General features: G+C 45.4%; 1 protein-coding gene across 2 annotated transcripts in view; it reads right to left on the bottom strand.

Moving 5' to 3' along the window:
- The window catches only part of SHROOM2 (shroom family member 2), a 150,031-nt gene that overhangs the window by 11,926 nt on the left and 122,805 nt on the right, over nt 1–15,300 (bottom strand). For both annotated transcript variants that reach the window (XM_025209247.1, XM_025209249.1), the window contains 2 exons: nt 7,921–8,472; nt 5,460–5,640 (listed from right to left, as the gene is read on the bottom strand). In XM_025209247.1, coding sequence (XP_025065032.1) covers nt 5,460–5,640; nt 7,921–8,472 — 733 coding nt within the window. The remainder of the gene's footprint in view (nt 1–5,459; nt 5,641–7,920; nt 8,473–15,300) is intronic.

A 15,300-nucleotide genomic window follows, 5' to 3' on the forward strand; every position in this document is an offset into this window, starting at 1 on the left:
CTTTCATCTGTGCTACCCATAATCAGCGCATAGTGACAAACCACTATTGCGGCAGAAGTTTTAGTGACCATTATTTCTTCTCTGTTAAGCAGCTTTCAAAGCCTGTTGTTTTGCATAAGACAATAAAAGGTTTAGCTATACAGTGTCACTGGCACAATACTGAGCCCAACAGTGCATCCCCAGAATATTCTGAAGTGTAATGATTCTTAGGGTGGAGAAACAAAAACAAGGAATACATTTCTGCGTTTTCCACACAGTAGGGATAATACTATCACAGAGCTTACTATGCTACTTTATTTTGTTTATTCTGTTTAATTCTCTCTCCCTCCCCCTTTCCTTAATAATACTAATGATCAAAAGAAGGTGCTATTGAAGCACTATCAGAGGATCTCTGGTCACCTCCAAAAACTGATTAACGCTAAAACATCTAAGTACTATTCCTATTACCATAAATAGAAAGGAAAACTAAAAGGCATGGACACAAATGCATTTTAGTTGCTTTAAAAGGGGAACTTCTTCTCAGGAGCACACATCAACTGCGCAAGCAGACAGACAGCTCTGACCCAGAATGAAACAGGGTTAAAGTTGGAACAGTTTTGCTACACTTGTGTATTGCTACAGAATCATGCCAACGAAGAGTTATGTTCTCAAAAGTTCTTTTGGTGTCCTCTGATATTAAAACAACTGTTAAAAATGTCTATATTCTTGGATGTCTGTGCTTCCCAACCAACAGTTTGTAGGCAACATTCCTCTGTTATTCTTTGCAGCCACAGGAAATTCATAAGTTAAACTAAAGCTTTGAAAAAGTTAAAACTTTGGTTGACAGAATGAATAGAGTATGACACTGCCTGCAGCTCAGTACTGTTGCCTAAGGGCCAGTGAAGGCTGAGGACCACTGCTTCAGGTCATTTAGTGAGTCACTAGGACCTGAGACCAAGTCTGCTGTTTTAAGGTATGATCACATAACATATTTTTAACATCTCCCAGCAGGAACTCTCCCAAGGACACCCTGCTCAACTGTTGATGCTTGTATGCACCCAACCAACAAAACACAGTAAAATCATGCTGTAGGTTGGCCCCCAGCAGCTGCTCTCGAGACCTCAGTCTCCAGGCTTTTGAGAACATCCACTCAGGAAAACCAGGGGGCAGGTTTAGCACCACATTTCTGGGTCTGGTGTAAGTGGGGGAAGTGGGCAAAATGTACTGGGGAGTTTCTCTACCAGGACAGACCAGAGAAGTGAGGTAGGTGCACCTTTAGTGTTTTTGGCTCTACATGTCAACAAAGTACCAGGCAGACACAAGTGTTTTATAAATATGACTGAATTTACTTGAATCCAAGACAAAGTTATTTTCCCCCGTCAGCATAGGCACAAAAGCCCCTTATCTTGCTTGTGGGGTGGTGGGGGAATGATGGGACAATGCTAGGCAGTATAGGCACAGCACACAGGCATGTACTGATGTCAACAGCTTATTTCAGGAAATTCATACAACTCAGCCACTCTGCCAGGGCCAATTGTATGTTGAAAATCTAACAGAGTTTTTTTGAAGGCATGAATTGCAATATTCTGATTATCTGGGCTGGTTCTCTTTTTTTGATTTGATAAACTCAAGGCAGGTCAATACGGATTCATGTTATCTGTTTGGGTGTCCAAAAGATTAAGTTAGTAAGCAGTTTTACAGATGCATGCTCTACTTTCTGATTAATCTGACAGATTTTTTTTTCATCTAAATACAAAGAGGGTTTGATTTGGATTAACTGGGTCAGCCTGCTGCACTCATTTCTTAGGATGACATGCAAATTTAATGAACTTACTGTTTTAGCATCTGACACATGGCTGTATTCTGTGCCTTTATCATAGCTTTTCAGTTCTGCAGCTGTGCTATGGTTTCCCCCGCCAAAAATAAATGTGTTTGTAGCTTGCCAAATGTTCTAGAGTGACAATATGAAGGCAAAAATCTTGTTTTCCTCCAAAAATGCACAAGCCCAGGAAGCTTGCCAACTGTGTTCTGCTAAAATGTTTGAGGTCAGTATTGCTGAGTTTTTGGTTGTAACCGTGTTGGTCTAAGGACATAGTCAGGCAAGGTTCTTTGGTTAGATGTGGTATATTTTATTAGACCAGCTGAAGAGTTGGAAAATAGTTCTTAGTAAGCTTTTGGGTGCAGTCACCCTTCTTCAGGCATATGGAGTCTCTGCTGGTCTGAGAGAAGCTAAAAGTGTAGTAGGATGTCAGTGGAAATGTAAAAGGGTAGAGATAAGCAAGACAAAAGGTAAAGCAGGGGAGGGGAGGGAGAAGAGAGCAGGGAGAAAGGAAAAAAAAGGGTCAGAGAGAGACAACTGTGATAAAATACAAGGTGGAAAAGAGGCTGTCTGTGAAAAAGGGAATAGGTGGAGATCAGGAAAGCAGGAGTGAGAGAAGCTAAAAATGTGATAGGATGTCAGTGAAAATATAAAAGGGCAGAAATTAGAAAAGCAAAAGGTAAAGCAGGGAAGGGAGGGCAAAAAAAAAAACATGGGGCAAAAAAGGCCAAAGGGAAAACACTACAGTGGTAACAGTAAGGTAAAAAAGAGACTACAAATAAAAAGGAAATGGTAGGGAACCAAGAAGAAAAAGGGCAGAAAACAGGGGTAGGGGAAGGGAGAAAAAAAGAAAGATGTGAGAAGTCAGGTCAGGCAGGTACCAGGTGAAACAGATGTCAGGCAGGTTGTAATGTGTCATAAATCCGATCCATAAATCCTGAGGTCAGTATTGAAAGGACTGCCTTTAAAAGGTGAGCAGGTGTGTCAGTATCTAAGCTCTCAGCCCTTTTTAGGCTGTACATTAATTTGGGAACTGAACTAAGACTATTAACTCCTTCCATAAAGACCAGACAACTTTCAGGAGAAAGGGACTTCATGCTCATTACTGATCTTTCCAAAGCAGAAATGTGAGACCTCTACAGATACTAAAAGCTATGTTTTATCAGTAATCTACTGCCTTAAATTTTGAAATTGGACTGGTTGTGAATTATGAATATAAGGTTTGCTAGTGAAGCCAAGAATAATCTTGATTCTCCAGAATAGCTGCTGTTTTGAACAGCAGCACTGGACTAGACTGAAATCTTGCTAGTTTCCCCTTAGCTGGTGCTTGGCAGAAGGACACATTATATTTGCTGGTTTCTATACAGTTTATGGCAATATTTCATATCAGATTCATGTCTGAAAAGGCTAGAAATTTAGGGCCAGATTCTATTCTACTTATTGGGTACCCGAGTACAATCTTAGTTCACCCTCATGTCCCTAAAAACATTAGTGCACCTATTTTTGTAAAATACAATCAATTAACGTTATAACTAACTTACAAAAAGCAGTCAGCAGAAAGAGAATCCATCTATTTTTAGTATTAACTATTCCTTAAGGACTTGAGGAGAAAGGAACCAGGATCACACATGGGTGCTTATTTTTTCTAAAATGAAAGGTTAGATTCTTCAGAAGTTGCTAGCAGTTGCCCACAAAACATTTTGTTCATCATGAATAGGCATTTCAAATATAGTAATACATCAAGGTCCCTTGTCATGACCTGCTGCATCTGTTCAAATCCATTCATTTGTCGTAATCCTACTTCAGCTCAGTATATAATGTATTTACATCATCCCAGCATTTTCTCCATTATGGTGATTGTCTAAAATCACGTAAAATGCACTTGCTCCAATTTCTCTGCATAACATTCTCACACCCATCTGAAGCGCACAGCACCATTTTAGAAGCTTAAAAAAATGCAGACAGCCAATGCATTGCTGAATTGACTTCATCAGTGCAATAAATAGAATGGTGAGTTTAAGAACATCCCGGAAAATCCAGAATCATTAATCTGAGCTGTAATTAAAATGATGATTTCCTGTATGAGAACTGGTATGATTCCAGGAATCAAAAACAAGGTCTCAAATACAGAGTGTTTCTCTTCAGAGAACAACAAAAAAGGGATTTTTCAAGCTTGCAAGACCTAAAAGCTTTCCTTCTTTAACTTTATGTCACTGGCCATATTTATATTTACATAATTTGTTTATACTGGAGTATATGTGAGAACACGTGTGTTCGTACGGCATATGTAAGCCCAAAAGAACATTTGGGCTTGAAAGACTGTGTATTGCGGTTGACTGATTGAGCCAGTGCAAAAGGTCTTATTTTCTAACTTTTGCATTTTTTCCTCAGTCAAAATGGCTAGAATTTTAGTTAAAAACCAGTAAAAAAACAAACTAAAAGCACTGATTATGCTTCACTATTACACAGACCATGTAAAATATTGCAAGAATAACTGCAAGAATAATTACAGCCTCTCTCTACTCTAGTAAAAAATACTTCAAACTGCAGTGTCTAATTATCTAAATAATTAGACAGTTATGAGAAAAATAAATTGCTTGTCAGCCTTAAGAAATCTCCCTTTCTTAAAAAAGGATCCTCTTTTTATGCCAGTTAAAGGACATTTCTACCAGTTTTGATCACTAAGTGCATACTGGAAGTTGATCGTTATACTAAGTGAAAGGCTATACTGTCCCTTGTATTGATGCCTTAGTAAATAGAGTTAAATTAGATTGCCCTGAAAAAAAAGAAAGCTAAAGGCGCAGCTCTCTTGCCCAATTTCTCACTAATAGGAAGCAAGGTTAAAATCTCTGTGCCAAATCTCAAACAAAATGAACTTGATATCAATACAGCTCCACTGATACTTTCTTAAACCACAGAATTACCACACCAGACACGTTTCCCGGACTGAAATACGGTGTCAGAACGCCATAAGGAAGTACTGCAGAGGACTGTGGTTAGTGGTAGTGACTGAGCTTACACAGTACCCACTGAACTCTGTATCTAGGTTCAAACCAATGCTACAAGTCTGTTGATTTAATGACCACTGAAAGCTGAACAATGGCCTAATTTTTCAAAAGTATGGAGTAGCTCTCGCAGCCATAATTTTCAAAGGATTTTGGGGTGCACATGCGCAGACAGACATGTACACGCATGGACATACTTCTGTTAAAAAAAAAAAGCATCTTACTTTAGGTTCCTAAATCCACTAGGGGACAACTAAAAAGCGGCATGATATTTTCAACAAGCCCAAACAATCAGAAGCTCCCCATGGCTTAAAGCAAGCATCCTAAAGGAGAGGTCTAAACCAGTGTTTCTCAACCTGTGGGTTGTAACCCAAAAGTGGGTTGCAAGAAAAGTTCATGAACAAACTTTAAAAATGGATTCTCCTTTAAAGGGGAAAAATGTGGGAAACTGTGGCTTTTCCCTTGTTGGGGGGCTGCGACCTGGGGGAGAAGGGGCGGGCAGCAGGTCAGGAGTGAGGGCACTGGCCATCGAAGTTTACAACTGGGTCTTGGTAAAAAAAGGTTGAGAACCGCTGGTCTAAACTATGGATTTAGCTACAAAACTGTAGGTTTGTAAGTCCTATTATATAAAATTCAAGTGCAAAATATTTTGTTACCTTTTTTTCTGACAAGTCATGATCCAGCTCATCTTCAGAATCCTCCTCACTCTGCTGCTGTTGTTGTTGCTCCTGCATATCCTTCATTTTAATCAGCAACTCTGCCTTGGGTGCAGATGTACTGTAGTAAGTGGAACTGGTTGTCAGGGAGATGGCAGAAGGCATATTCTGCTCCTCTTTCCTGGTAAAAAATCAAAACTTCAGATAACTGCCTGACAACCTGATCACTGAAAAAGAAAAAGCATTCTTTCAAACCTATCATTTTGTCAAGTAAATGGGGAGGTTAATGGGAAAAAAAGATAACTAGGGAAACAATGCACGGTCAAATGTATGAGGAAAGTGGCATTGCTACACTGAAGTAAAAAAAGCTAGTTATCAACAGAGGCAAGTACTAAAGTACTAGATTACATTACATAAACATGTTTAGTGTAAAATACCATATATATTCTGATAGAAGGTGACCCCTGCAATAATTAGATTCTATATATGGAAAATTATACATTTGTTATCATTTTCTAGGTATAGAATCTAATTATTGGAGGTTTGCCTTGAATTTGTCCCCGCTCCCACTGTTACACCAGGAACAATAAATTGGAGGGGAGGAAGGCATCAGGTAGCTTCCTTGCCTTCTGCCACCACAACTTCGTTCCTCTGCAGCCCCTTCTACCCTTCCTTACTATCAGACACTTCTCTCCCTTAGTACATGGAAGTGAGAAGCAAATTTGAAAACAATGACCTAAGACTAAACATACCTGTAGTAACTTGCATACAGGAAAATGACTAGTTAAGCATAGCCTTAAATTCATCCAGAACTGATATATTTCACCTCTTGAAACTGCTGCAAGTTTTAGCACAGGTACTCCATAAATATTTTAAGTAGCACTTTTGTACCTACTTGTATATACAGTAAAATCCCTGTTAGCTGGCATGAGTAGGGAATGTGGGGTGCTGGGTATCTAAAAATGCCAATTAGCTAAGGAGTACGGGTTTCCAGACAGACACGGAGCAGGTGGGAAGAGGTGGTGGTGGTGGCTGCACACAGAGCAGGGGATGGGAAGGGGTAACGGCAGTCGCATGCAGAGTGGCGGCAGCATGCAAGCTTTCCCCCCTCACTGCGTCTGGCTGGCCAGCTGGAAATTCTGGTTAGTAGTGTTCCAGACAGTAGAAAGCCGGATAACAGGGAACAGTACAAACTATGTATGACATTAGTCCAAAGCCAAAAGGCTCATGATTTACCATACAATTCATTGGTCTGGACCCCAACAGAAACAACAACGTTTCAAGCCATGGTGACCCCACAGCTCAGTATGTGTGTATACTCCAGATACCCCCCACAAAGGGTCCATGTGCTAACTGGCCACCCACTCATGACCCAAACTGGGTGCTTTTATCATGAGACCTAGGATCCTGCAAAAATTTATATGCAGTGAGGCACGGGGCAACCCAATCCAGCTCTCTCTCATGACAGTCTGAGGGGGTGACAGAGGGATTTTGGGTGAACTGTCTGAGGCCCTGTTTGGTGATGTTTGCCAGACATCTAAGGCTGGTGAAGAAACAGAAATAATTGCAAATGGGAAAGAAAGGCACAGCTGAGCAATGGGAGCGAAGAGGAAACTGAAGTGTATTCAATGTGGTGGCTTACGATGACTTGAAAGGGAGTCAGTGCTGAGCAGGACTAAATGCAATGGGCACTAATATAGATCTCACTTAGATTGGTTAGTGTAACCAATGTTTGTGGTAGGTTCCCATGAGTATGCTCACACCATACGGAGCATGTGTTTTATAGTCATGCTCAATGTTGGCTGCATCTAATCAGCTTTATCACTGTTTTTCATTACTGAGCACATGTCGCAGTAATTTAATCACAGAATGTACTTAGTGAACTTTCCTTGTATGCAAATACAAGATGAGGGGCTCCCCCACAATGTTGATGGAGGGTGGGGAACCTCATCCTATATTTGAGTAAATATGGTAACTAGTAAACTTGTAAGCAAACTGGGCAGGGCACTGTGTGTGTATATATACACACACAAGCCCCTGTCCTACAAGGGAGCTCTACTGCCCATGTGAGTGAGTGTGTACAAAAGGGAGTTGTCAGCACCACCTGATTCTACAGGGGCCTGTGAGGCCAGAGATGGAAGTGGCTGCAGCAAGACGGGGTGACCGCCCAGCTCAAGTCTCTCTTACATTTCATTATTATAACGTTATGTTTATTCATGCACATTTTTCCAGTTTGTTTAAAAATGTATTTCCAGTCTTTTATTTCCTTTCCTTTCTCTTCTTTTTTTTTTAATGCACTGTACCACATAAATTAGCTTTTGAAACAGAGTGCCACTAAATTCAGAAAAAGTTCTGGAGGGTTGCCTTGAGAAAAGATTGAGAACCACTGGTTTAGGGAACAAGATAACAGTTGGGCAGCAACAAGGAAAAGGTTGCTTGATTATGGAAAAACTCTACTCACTTCTCCTCTGCAAGTTTTGGGGACGGAACTTTTGGAAGGAGCTTCCTGCGTTGCTGAGCTTCCTCTAAGAGATGTTCATCCTTAGGGAAGATCCCTACCATTAAATCCATTGTAGTTTTTATTTTCACATTGGGATCTAAAATATCAGCTAAAGATTTATCTTTGCCCACAATTTCTCTGGCTAGTTCCTCTGATTTCCAGTCTTCCAAGGTCTTCTCTTTAGCTTTCACATAACTGACTGCAGGAACAGCAGCATCGCTATCCTTCACGTTGTTTCCAAGTGCTTCAGCTGGTTGGGTATCAGGCAGTTTGGTTTTGCTCTCATGCTCCGGTTCCACACTTTGCCTTGTGTAAGCACAGAAGCGGGAGTATGACTGCTCAGAAGTGCTAAGTGTTTTAATTTGGTCCTTCTCCAAACCACTAGGCAAGGCAGGAGGCTCCATGGTAGTTGTGAGGTTCTGGCGACTCTCCTTCTCTGCACTGCTCTCAGAATGAACTATCTTGATGGGAACCATTTTTACAGTGGTGTTGTTATCTATCACTCTCTCGATTCTGCAACAAGAGGAGAATATTAATTGTTTCAAATGCAAGCAAGAGCTTTTCCTCCTGATTCTTAACCACAAATTGGGAAGAAGTCCACATATCAAAAGAACTATTTTTTAATAAATGAGCTGTACAATGGAAAAAGTTCTTATATCCTGAAACCCAAGTTCATGGATTTGCTTTTTTCATGCAATTTTAAATTAATATATTATTTCACTTACCTAAAATAAGTGCATATTTTACTTGCTTATCAGCATCACTCTACACAAAACTTTTCTGTAAGCTATGAGACAGAGAGTACCATTAGAACTAAGCTGAAGCCTACAAAGTTTACAAAACATTTTTTTTTAATTATACAAAATACAGAAGTTTCATAAACAGAATCTGATTTAACTTCACTGCAAGAAATATTTATAATAGGGAAAGAACAAAGGGCGAGGAAACTCAACTACTTAAAGAATTTTGTACATAATTCTACATTGTTTTGTAAGAGGCAGCTTATAGCAGGGAACCTTTGACAGACCAATGAACAATCTATGCTTAAAACAAGATATTCAAATCAAGAAAATGGCTTTTCTGTAAAAAGAGAATTTAGATTCTAAATTAGAAAACATGTTGAAAAATATGACAAGCACATCTGTGCAGTATGCACAGCCTAAGATTAAAGACAGGGTGGTTTCAAGTTTAGAGAACATTTAAAATTATTGTTGTAACGTTGTGGGTTTGGAAGGTATACTGAAACCAAAGGACCACGGCCTACTAGCTAAAGTATCTTGTTTCTGATGGCTTGCTTTCTTTCTTTCAGATTAGTGGCTAAGAGAGAGGCTACAGCTGTTTTGCTATAAAGAATTTTATGCATGATGTACAAGGAAAAATATATATTGGACTACTACTCCCTCTGCAATACAATGTATATATTAGTAAGTACACTTTGTCCTTATGGATGCACAGACTTTGTATTATGCACATTCTCTCACCTCTATACCAAGGGATATGTGGTACATTAAATGTGGTGGATGCATAAAACAAGAGATTATCAAATACATACATGACTTATTAAATTTAAGCAGTGTTACCTCTAGTTAAAGAGAGAGTCAACCATGTTAGTCTGAAGTCAGGTAGAAGGTAGGGGTATACTGATACAGAATTTTTGGACTGATGGTGGATTTTTAAATAAATCATATTGGCCAATTCTGATCCAATTCCAATATGCAGCCGGGCAGCATAGAGAGCGGCGTTTGGCTGATAAGTCTGTTGTGTGAGAAGGTGGGGGGGAGGCAGGGGCTGGGGCAGGCACTGCACAGCCAGGGTAGAGCAGGGGACAGAGCTGTGAGCAGCTCATCTGGGGGGCGGTTCCTGCTGCTGCACACACCCCGGGGGAGGCAAGGGGGTGCTTGTGCCCCTGGATCTGTGCATAGGGGGATGGTGGGCTGCTGCTAGGGCTGGGGAGGCACCAAGCTCTTCCCGGCAGGGGGTTCGGCCAGGGATGAGCTCAGGGAGGGCAGCAGCAGAGCTGGGAGGGGGCTGGGAGGAGGGCTACAGCCACCCCAAAATTCACCGTAGGCCTCTCCCCAGCCCCCACTCCCAGCGCCGCTGCTGTTAGGCAGGGCTAGGGACAGAAGTTACAGATAAACCAGTTTAAGTGATCAGAAACTAGTTTAAACCTGTAACAGAACATAACAGAGGCACTTGGAGGAACTGGATGCGTTTAAGTCGGCGGGCCCGGATGAGCTCCATTCGAGGGTACTGAAGGCACTGGCTGATGTCGTTGCACAGCCACTGGCAGGAATACTTGAGCACTCATGGCGCATGGGCCAGGTCCTGGAGGACTGGAAAAGGGCCAATGTGGTCCCTGTTTTCAAGAAGGGGAGGAAGGAGGATCCAAGCAACTACAGGCCAGTCAGTCTCACCTCCATCCTTGGTAAAGTCTTTGAAAAGATTATTAAGGCTCATATATGTGAAAGCCCAGCAGGAAAAAACTGTGCTGGTTTCCCCTCAGCATGGGCTCGTAGCAGGTAGATCATGCTTGACAAATCTAGTCTCTTTTTATGACCAGGTTCCAAAACACCTGGACGCAGGAGTAGGGGTAGATATCGTTTACTTAGACTTCAGGAAGGCCTTCGATACGGTATCCCATCCCATACTGGTGAACAAATTAAGAGGCTGTGACTTGGATGATTACACAGTCCGGTGGGTGGCAAATTGGCTAGAGGGTCGCACCCAGAGAGTGGGGGTCGACAGGTCGGTATTGACCTGGAAGGGTGTGGGCAGTGGGGTCCCGCAGAGCTCGGTCCTTGGACCGATACTCTTCAATGTCTTCATCAGTGACTTGGACGAGGGAGTGAAGTGTACTCTGCCCAAGTTTGTGGATGACACAAAACTGTGGGGAGAAGTGGACACACCGGAGGGCAGGGAACAACTACAGGCAGACCTGTACAGGTTGGACATATGGGCAGAAAACAATAGAATGTGATTTAACAAGAAGAAGTGCAAAGTGCTGCACCTAGGGAGGAAAAATGTCCAGCACACCTACTGCCTAGGAAATGACCTGCTTGGCAGCATGGAAGCGGAAAGGGATCTCAGAGTCCTAGTGGACTCCAAGATGAACATGAGTCGTCAGTGTGACAAAAGTCATCAGTAAAGCTAACTGCACTTTATCGTGCATCAGCAGATGCATGACGAACAGAATTAAGGAGGTGATACTGCCCCTCTATCGGGCACTGGTCAGACCGCAGTTGGAGTACTGTGTCCAGTTTTGGGTGCCACACTTTAAGAGGGATGTGGATAACCTAGAGAAGGTCCAGAGAATGCTTTTCAGCCCTGGGCTGGTCTGTGTTGTCTGTTCCAGAAAGCAGGGCTGGCCCCACCCCTCTGCTTTCTAGTGGAGCAGTGGTGGGTGGGTGGCCAAGCATGGCCCCCTAAGGCTAAGGGGGCAAGGAGGGGGCTTATTCCCCTCTCCCTCCCCTCTTCGTTTGGGGGCTTCAGCCAGGGTCTGCCTGGCTGAACAAAGCAGCTCCTGTCAGGTTAACACTCCCTTCACCTACAGCGGCAGGGGTGTGGCCAGCACTGGCCAGCTAGCATGGCCCTGCCATCTGCCTACTGGGGCTGGGGAGCTGAGCCAGGCCAGCCCGCGGGTGCTGCTGAGGGTGGGTGTGGAAGAACTGGCCCAGAATAGGCCATGGGGGCAGGGCCCTTCCCAGTGGGCTGCAGTTTGGGCTTGGGCCATGGGAGATGTGTGGGTGGATTGCTCCTGGCTCCCTGTGCCCAGGCCAGGCCGTCATGGAGCCACAGCCGACTGGGAAGAGCCTGGCAGGGCTGGCCTGGGCTGGGCCGTGGGGGCGGGGTGCTTCCCAACCAGCTGCGCCTCCATGACAGCCCAGCCCAGCAGAATGGCTGGGCAGCTGGCTGGGCAATGGTGTGGAGGTGACATAGCTGCAGCTGTGGGTGGGCACCTTGACAGTTTGACTGGCCACATGGGACATGTTAATCGTGCCGGTGGCTGCCCAGGATGGCTTGGAAGTGCCGGCAGGCCGAGAGCCCAGCAGCTGCCTGCCAGGGGGCTTGTGTGCTTGCAACCACTGCCATGCCCTCTGTCCATCACTGTGCAGCACCCAGCCAGCTACAGCTACACCAGAAGCTACACGCTGGCCAGGGCCGGTGAGACTGTTCTGCCTCCCTTGCCTCCAGCTGCCGCTGCTGCCCCTGCCACACCACCCTGGGTGGGTGGGCAGGAAGCTTCAGCCTAATGCCTTCTGTACAGTGCATGGAGCTCATGCTCCAGCTCCTAGCTGCCTTGCATTGACTGCACCCGCCTGGTGCGATGAACAGCCCCTGCAGGTGGGCACAGTGGGTGGAAGGTGGCTGGGAGCTAGAGTTGGATGTTCATGCAATGGGCAGAAGTCACCAGGCTGAAGCTTTCACCTACCTGGAGCGCTGCAGTGAAGCAGGAGCTGGAGATGAGGGAGCAGAACAGTGCTGCAGGCCCCAGCCAGTGTGCACAGCTTTTGGTGGGACTGTTCCCGGTGCGGCTGCAGCTGTGAGCCCTGTGTCTCCAGTGGCTCCTCCTTGCACTCCTGCTGTGCTGTTCAGGGTGGTGGAAAGGGGCAAAGGGGGAATCTTCAGCCCAGTAGCTTCTGCCCATGGCACAGAGATCTGGCTCAAGCTCCCAACTGCCTTCCATCTGCTCCCCCTGCCTGCAGGGGCTGCTCACTGTGCAGGGCAGCTGGAACGGATGGAAGGCAGCCAGGAGCTGGATCTAGAGCTCCATGAGCTGAGCAGCAGCTGTCAGGCTGAAGCTTTCCACCTGTCCACCCAGAGCAGCAGGGGCAAGGGTTGTAGTGGCAGCTGGAGGTGAGGAAGGCAGAACAGCACCACCGGTCCTGGCCAGCATGCAGCTTCTGATGCAGCTGCAGCTGGCCAAGTGCAGCATAGTGATTGATGGAGGCATGGCAGTGGCAGTGGCTGTGGGCAGCAGAGCCCCCGTGGTGGGTGGCTGCCGGGCACCAGGACCGCCGGCATCACCAAGCAGGATTGGGCAGCCGTGGGCATGATTAACACTGTGACACCAGTCCGGCTGTCAAAGTACTTGCCCACAGCTGCATCACCTCTGCACTGCTGCCCAGCTAGCTGTCACCTATGCTGGGCTGTCATGGAGCCATAGCCAGCTGGAAAAGGCCCTGTCCCTGGGGCCTAGGTTGGACCAGCCCTGCTGGGTCCTTCCCAGCCAGCTGCAGCTCCACGGCAGCTTGGCCCGGCGTGGGTGCAGGTTGCTGGGAGCAATTCGGCTGCACAGCTCCCATGGCCCCAGCCTGAGCCACAGTCTGCTGGGAAGGGCCTGGCCCCTGTAGCCCAGTCTGGGCTGGCCCCTCTGTGCGTGCCCTCAGCAGCACCTGCGGGCCTACCTGGCTCAGCACTGCAGCTGCAACCCCAACCCCAGCCCCAGTCTCAGATGTGATGGTGGGGCCATGCTGGCCAGCTCTGGCCACACCCCCTACCACATGAGCCGTGAGAAAGAGGGAAACCCAGGCAGACCTCAGCTGCGGTCCCCATGTCCATGCCTGAGAAGGTAGACAGGGGAGTTTAATTCCCCTTCCTACTTCCCTTCACCTGAGGTACTGCCCAGGCTGGTGTCTGGACATTCCCCTCCCCACTTGGGGACAAGCCTGGCAAGGCCTGCATCCCCCGCTCCACCCTCAGGCACACCCTACCTGGAGTCCCTGCAGGCCAGGATGGGAGTTTAACCCGCTCCCCAATCATACTTAGCTGCCCGCCAGGGGACCTGGCCATGCCCCCCAGGTCTGCTTCTCTCCAGCCTTGCAGCTGCTGCACAAGGGAACAGAGGGCTCGCTCTAACACCGCCTGGCTTCTATACCGAGTTACTGCAGGCATGTGGCTGCATTTTTGGAATAGAAAGTGAATGTCTGTTCTCTTGCAAATTGGTTCAATCTACGCAGGTTAGACTAATCTGCAAAGACTGATTCAGTTTAGGCTCAGGTTTTTTGAATGTCTGTCTCTAGCCAAAGAGGTCACAAAAGCTAACCCAGGTAATGGAATAAGAATCTGTAGTCCCTGTTTAGACCACACTTTAACTAGGTTGACCACAAAGAATCTAGGACATCCAGGACACTGCCCCCCCTCCCCACAACCTGTGTTCTCACAAGTCAATGGGGCCAGGGCGGCATACTAGGCAGGCGTTGGGGCCCTTCTGCGCACCTGCAAGGTGCTCCACACTGCTCTGACCCCCCACCACACTGTGCCCTGCACCCCTGTGTTTCCAGGACGTCCATTATAATTTTGAATAGCCAGTAGAAACCAGCCTCTGAAATCCAGGACTGTCCCGGTTTAGCAAGAACATATGATCACCCTACACTTGACAGAATCTAGTCTGTAGACAATTTCTTGTTCTGCAATTTTGCATTCTAATCAGCTTTTAAAGTTTTGTTTTGTTAACAGCTACTCTGAGGTCAGTGATAGAAATTTCCCAGGAGGCTAAAGTGGCTTGTATATCTTTCTTGTACTGGTATCAGTTTGGTGTTCGTTCATTTTTCTGTAGGGCTTACATGGACAACTTATGCTACATATCTGATTTACTTAGTCTCTAATATGCATATTTACCCTCCCTTCCACCTGCAGCTAAGGACATTAACTGATTGTTCCTGGTTAGCATGTGGCAATCCCAGAAAGAAGGAAGTGAAGGGACTGGCATAGGCAGCAGAGATGCAGCTGAGTACAACTTGTTTTTGGCAGTGTTTTCATGTATGTCATAGAAAGGGTACAGCATGCTCTTGGTATCTTGAGAAGCTCATGTGATGAAAACTTCTTTATCTTCTTCTCCAACCACTTTCAAATACCACCTTGGTATCACATGCCATTTCTCACACCCATTGGCAGGATAATTAGCATACATACCTACATAAAGGCTTCAGGTGAAAACTGATTCTGAATGGAGTCCAGTTAAGGCCTTCCTGTACCCTAAATAATACCCTTTTTACAAAAATTCTACATTTGTTATCAACTACTGAGTACTGAGATTGGCAGTTGTCCCTTAGGGATTTGGCCACCTAGTTGTTATTAAAATTAGTGAAAACGGGGTATTGAAATCCCCAGGGAAACTTTTAACTATGTTTAAGTGTGTAGCTCAGACTTGCAAAGGAAAATAATTCAAGGGCACAAGAGTCACTTGGCTCAATGCTGGGGAAACTGAAGGAACATTATGGCCTGCAAAGAGGCTAGGTGAGATGATCTCATGGTTTAGGCTGACTGCAATCTGTGAACCTGCATGAACTTGGCCATGAACGTTCTCACATCATGTGTTGGAGCACTAGAAAAATGGTCATA

Source organism: Alligator sinensis, unplaced genomic scaffold (genome assembly GCF_000455745.1).
Source record: "Alligator sinensis unplaced genomic scaffold, ASM45574v1 scaffold312_2, whole genome shotgun sequence".
NCBI classification, from domain to species: Eukaryota; Metazoa; Chordata; order Crocodylia; family Alligatoridae; genus Alligator; species Alligator sinensis.